The sequence below is a fragment of the Emydura macquarii genome, unplaced genomic scaffold (assembly GCF_026122565.2).
Source record: "Emydura macquarii macquarii isolate MOO-44397 ecotype Brisbane River unplaced genomic scaffold, CSIRO-AGI_Emac_v2 contig_3287, whole genome shotgun sequence".
Classification (NCBI taxonomy): domain Eukaryota; kingdom Metazoa; phylum Chordata; order Testudines; family Chelidae; genus Emydura; species Emydura macquarii.
This window is the reverse complement of record NW_027133424.1, coordinates 5,244,069-5,250,068: the sequence shown is the minus strand read 5'-3', so window position 1 is coordinate 5,250,068 and position 6,000 is coordinate 5,244,069. Positions and strand designations below refer to the sequence as shown.

Genomic DNA, 6,000 nt, shown 5'->3' with positions numbered 1-6,000 from the left:
AGCTATGCATTGTCAGCACCTCTGGAAGTCACTTTAAAAAAGGAATTAAAAGATTTTTTTTTTAAACCAGAATTTGATATTGTATATACAGGTCTAAAATATAATAATATATATACACATATGGGTCTGAAATATAAAATATTGTATATACAGGTCTTTTGTATAGAAGGATATTGTATATATAGGTCTAAAAACTTCTTTAAAATTACTAATATTTCTCCTGTACCTTTTTAGTTATATCCAGCTTATGAATATATTGAAACCAATGAGTAATCAAATTTTAGTTTTATTTACATGGTACACAGACACAGCCTAAAATAATCTAACCCAGAAGTCAAATTAACAAAGAAATATTCAACAGTTCAACTAAAGGAAGATGAGAGTAATTCTCGAGTCCTATTTTCAAGCACACCCAAGTTACTTAAGATCTTTTGAAAATTTTATCCAAGGTGACTTTAGAAAGGATCTCAAACCAAAAGATCAAGAAAAAGACATTGGAAAAAAACAGATCCAAATAGAGAAGAGAGAGAGGCAACAAAATAGACACACTGATATTTAAAGTTTCAGTCCTGAAGAACTGCAGGAAAAGACCCCAGGAAAAGGCGAAAACCTAACCAAAGAAGCAGGACAAAGAATAAGGCCTGAAAAAGAGCTCTGCATAACTCAAAAGCTAGTCTCTTTCACCAACAGAGGTTGGTCCAATAAAAAAAAAAAAGTTATTACCCTCACCCACCTTGTCTCAAGATAAACATAGATGAGATATAAAACTCAAAAACTAAAATACTTATGCCAGGGAGTGAGTCAACAAAAAGGTAGGGTGAAAGAATACAATAGAGAAATGAGGCTATCCAAATCTTTACAGCAGCTATTTAAAAGTAACATTTTATGTTTACTAAAACAAGCTGAAAAGTGTTCAAGGCAATCTGGCCAAACATTTTAGAAAAGCAGTTTCAGTAGAAATGGATAATGAATATTAATCCACGTCATTTTATTTTTAATTCAGTTGTCTGCCCAAACATGGACTTATCCTGTACAAACATAAATGAGTGTTCAATACTACACAGAGCAGAGACCATGGATTCAAACTTCCAGGAAGAAACCAACTAAAAGTATGTAGTTCCCCCAGATAGGATTCTTTCTTCTGAGGGCTTCTTTATTGCTGAAAGTCAGGGGCAGAGCAAGCCAGAGTTTATATAAGATTCCACTCTCCCATCATGATGATCTCAGTAAGACTTGTCCCAAAATCAGACGGAACTTAAATTAATTCAGATTATGTTCAATATAGCTGGAAAATACTATAACCAAGATCTAAGAAAGATATCTCCATTCAAACCAAAGCTACCCCAAAACCAAGATCCTCTGGGTAGTTTCTGTAAAAACTGGAGTTACTCTAGAAGACAAAATTAACCCTCAAACTATTTTATGTAAGCAAGTTAAATTGGTAAACTTACCACTAGAAGAATCAAAATTGAGAAATATAATGCAGACAGGATGTCCAAGTCCATTTTTACCAAGGTTAATTAGTTGACAATACGGGGGCCTCTTTATAATACTAAATGTGTTCTGAGGTGGTTTTTAGAAGAAGCTTTCCACATAAAATGCAATATTTCAAATCCAAATATGAGGATAAATACAATAAACAGAGTCCAAATGAAAGCCGGTAGAACAGCTAGTTCAGGAAGTCTGAACTCTAAGTATTCTCCTCTTTAGTTCAGCAGTTTTTTCATCTCGTGAGGCTGCATAGCTCTCTGCTATCTTTGCCAGAGCTTCATGGTATTTCTCCAAGCCAGCCCTCAGGTTAAGATAGATCTCCTAAGATGAGAGAGTTAATGAATTAGGTTTTCCCATCAATAGTGTTAATGCTGATGCTTTACAAAGGATCTAAGAGACAACAGAACCGGTTTTGGGTGAATCAGAACTGCACTCAGTCCTGCTCAGGAGTATCCAGGGAAAAGGTACAGCACATGAGCACAGGGATGGGAGAGTGATGGGAACTGCCATCTCCTAAAATTCAGAGGAATCAGGCTATCCTGCACTCACCTTCCACTCTACCTACACCCCCCCACACACACACACACCTCAGAAGGGCCACAGGAGTGGAATTCACCCCCTGCAACAATGCAGCACACTCCCTTTCCCAAGCCCGCTGATCCTTGTAAGGTTCACAGGAGACCCCTGATTCAGCAGCCTGCTTATTATCCACGGGATTGGGGCTCTCTTGAAGTATTATGTTGCTCCATAGCCCCAAAGCTTCCCCTTGGTCTTCTTCTCCCTCCTGCAGACTACCTAAGGGTCACCTGAGAAGAGCTTAGCTTATATGGACTTTAGCTGGCATTGAGCAGGACTTTCCTGCTGTGGACATCTGCTGCAGGAAGGACATGTGGATTGGGGGGCTAAGGGTAGGAGCAGCAGAGCAAGGTAACATATCCACTATCCTTCTATTCCATGCAAGAGAGCCAGGAAATTACAACTCTCTTCACACACCGCCCAGGTGCAGAGCCGTGAGCAAGATATAAGTACTCACTAGAGCCAATATGCCATTCTGAGGCTGTTAACGATAAATGTTAAAACTAGTTTAATCAATTGAAACTTCAGCCCTGTGGACTAGATGAGCCCAGTAAGTTAACCTTTAGCCTCGTTCCTTTCAATATTCTTGCTACAGGCAGAGAAATTAGATGACTTTCAGACTGGACAACACATAGCATATATTTAATGGACTACACACAATTCTTAAACCCTTTTTACCTGATTCATATAAAATCAAAGAAAATCTCTCCACCACAGGCCTCACATACCAATTTTGCGGCAATTTTTTTTTTTTTTTTGGTAGATAAGGAGGGAACCAAATCAGGCAAATGCACTTCCATTCTTAGCTAATTTAACCACTCAGCAGAAGCTACTACTCCAACATACCTTGGTGTGGGACCAGTCTTTTTAGTTTATAATTATAGCTAGTTACATCAGAGCTATGTAACGTTTTGAGGCTCCCCAGAAGAACTGAGCAAGTAACTGATTAATTAGTTTGCTGACAGTTCCAAAAAATTAAGTCACTTCAGGTTGAACTAAGCCCAAAACAACTGAAAACTTTTAGACAAATTTTAAAAAATCCATTTTGGGTTGAACAAAACATGTCATTCAACTCGAAACATTTGGTTACAGATATTTTTATAGGACTGAGGAAGCGGTGGTGGGACCTCCTTAAAATTTTTGTCATCATTATGAATGTCCATTTATAGTCATTGTGCTAGGAAAAGACAAAGAATGACTCTATAGCCTGGTTGTTAAGGCACTCACCAAGGATTTGGTATACCAAGTTCAAGTCCTTGCTCCAATGACTAAAAGAAGTGAAACAGCCTCAACAAGAAAGAGAAATGTTCACACCAGAATATTCCATAGCCTAGTGTCTAGGGTGTGCTCCTGCAAAAAAACTATTTGGCAAATTTGTGTCAAACGCAATGAGTTTTGGGTGAACTAAACTGCATTTGCTGGCAAATTAACTATTTGTCCAAACAGTTTTGCCCAGCTTTCCTCCCCAGTACTGGATAAGAATTCCTGCTTACCTGTGCTTTCATTTTCTCCTTTTCAGCGTTCTCATTCAGCTGCTGGACTTTGAATCTTACATGCTGGATTTCTTTGTGAATCGCCGTCACCTTCTCATAGACAGCCCCTCTCTTCTCCTGAACTCTGTTACAATACCTAGCAAGAAGGTATAAAATAGTTTGGTTCAGCACTATCATCTCACCCCAAATTAAATATAAACACAAAGATGGATTTCATACTGGATATGGAGTCAAGGAAAGTGATTTTCTAAATTACAGCTACAACGGTTATTTGCAAGAGTGAAGAAAAAGCTGCACTTGTGGGATAAGTAACATTTATCCATCTATGTGTATAATTTATTTCCATCATGCTGACATCACAAAAGTTGCCTCAATTCTTAAATCCTAGAGCTATATCGCATCAAGAAACAAAACTCAAAGGAGTTAAGAATATAACTTGTCGAGCAGAAATTGCTCAGTTGACCTCTGTGGAACTACAGCAATTTAAACAGGCTGGGGATCTGGCTTTAAGTGTTTTTCTACCGTTGAGTGATGCATTCATCATACTCCAGACTAGGGCAGTAGTTCTCAAGCTTATTTGACCATGCCTCCCTTCTTTGAATCTGAAGTTGTTTATGCCCCTTGCCACCCAAGTCCATATACCGCTCTCCAGCTCGGAAGGAAGAGCACAGAGCAGAGGCTGATGTCCAGGCACCCAGCTCTGAAGGTAGTGCTGCTGCCAGCAGCACACAGAAGGATGGCATGATATATCATTGATATCCCTTACTTCTCCGGTGCTGCCTTCAGTGCAGGGCACCCAGCCAGCAGCAGGTGCCATTTTCCCAAAGCATCGCATGCCCCCCCAAATATATTTAGTGCCCGTGAGCTTGAGAACACATGCCCGAGAGGCAGCATGATTTAGTGGGACTGGTACCTTGAGGGCAGCTCAGACAAACTTCCTATGGGATCTCAATTTTTCCTGTGTCTTGGTCTCTCAGTCTTTAAAATGGCAATACCACTGATCCATGTCACTGATGTAAGAATTAGCTAGTACTTGGCTTTGAAAACAGTTTGAAGATTAGCTGTTTGACAATGCAGGCTCTGAAAAAGGATTTTGATGGTTCATATTTTTAAAAAAATGCTTCAGGACAGAATGTAACTAGGGTTTTGCACTGAAGTTGCATCATCATTAATAGAAAGTGTTTTGACCTTATGCCTAGTCCTGTGCGTTTTGCACCATTCTCTGCATGTGGAACTGGCCATAAAATTCACCCAGCCACAAAGTTGTGCTGCACAAAAGTTTTAATTTGAAAAGTATTAAGCTTCTAGCTCTTCAAGACACACTGGGCGAGGGGGTAAAATGGGCCCAGCCAAGGCTACCACTCCCCCAGCATCCTCCTGGACATAGAACTGTGCAGGGAAAACCCTCCCCACTGTGGAAGCATTAGGCAACGGCTTGCTGTCAGATGAGACAAGGCATTCAAGCTCAACAAGAAGTTTGAAGTCATCTCTGCTCCTATTCACAAAGGAAAAGATGCATTCTCCTGCTCACCACCAAAAAGCCCTCTGCTCTCCAGGATCCCAAAACTACTTCCCCTCCCATTCTTTGCTGCTAAAGCCACTAATAGTCTAAGCACTGGAAACATCTACAAGGCAATTATGTGTTAATGCAAAAATCTACAGCACATCAAAAACTGACAGCAGCATTTAATATAAAAAAAAAGCAAGCACAAGGAATTCTATATTGTACTGCCTTCATTTTTTATTTAATTAAAATCTCCACTTACTTTAAGCTACTTCAAAATTCAGTAGAGTGACAGAAACCAGGGGGACCGGCCACAAAAATCTAAGCACAGCTTTCTGCCAAGAACACAAGCCCTTAGATAGGACCAGAGCACTCAGTTAACTTTCCCCATCTAAATGAAGACTATGCAACATTCCAGAAAGGATTGTGATGTTCCAGGCCCAGCCTTCTGATGTGCCTGCTACATCACGTAGGACAGAAGATGGGCTGAGAAGCTTTGATCAAATGACACTTTTTCTTTTGTTTTAGACGTGTCACATCAGGATTATACCCTTCCTGAGATACACGACCCCATTTCCCTGTGGGTCTTGAATGGCTTTGATAATGAGCAAAAGTGGCAAGGGAAATTATGAAAAATTCATGAAAGGCAAATTGGGCTTTGTTGAAGTCTGATGAGTTGGAAAATTATCCCAGTGTGACATTTTCTTTAAAAAGATAAAAGAATCAAGAATAAGCATTATAAATTGAATTAGTAATCCACTAAAAAAGAGTTGCTGTCAAGTCACATTGCAATTATTGATCAGAGTGCCCAAGTGCTTGCCTACAGCATTACTGGTCTTCACAGAACTATTCCCCCATCACTCCCATTTCCCTCTATACTACTTGTTACACGTTTGTAACAGGAATGTGAATTTTTGTAAGTGTATGTCAGATAAA

The 6,000-nt window shown here is 39.5% G+C and overlaps 1 protein-coding gene across 3 annotated transcripts in view; it reads right to left on the bottom strand.

Annotated features, from left to right (window-relative positions):
• Window positions 1-967: 967 nt before the first annotated feature.
• NUF2 (NUF2 component of NDC80 kinetochore complex) overlaps window positions 968-6,000 on the bottom strand; it is a 37,417-nt gene continuing 32,384 nt past the window's right edge. For all 3 annotated transcript variants that reach the window (XM_067532405.1, XM_067532407.1, XM_067532406.1), the window contains 2 exons: window positions 3,561-3,696; window positions 968-1,812 (listed from right to left, as the gene is read on the bottom strand). In XM_067532405.1, the coding sequence (XP_067388506.1) occupies window positions 1,675-1,812; window positions 3,561-3,696 (274 nt within the window). In that variant the 3' untranslated portion in view covers window positions 968-1,674. The remainder of the gene's footprint in view (window positions 1,813-3,560; window positions 3,697-6,000) is intronic.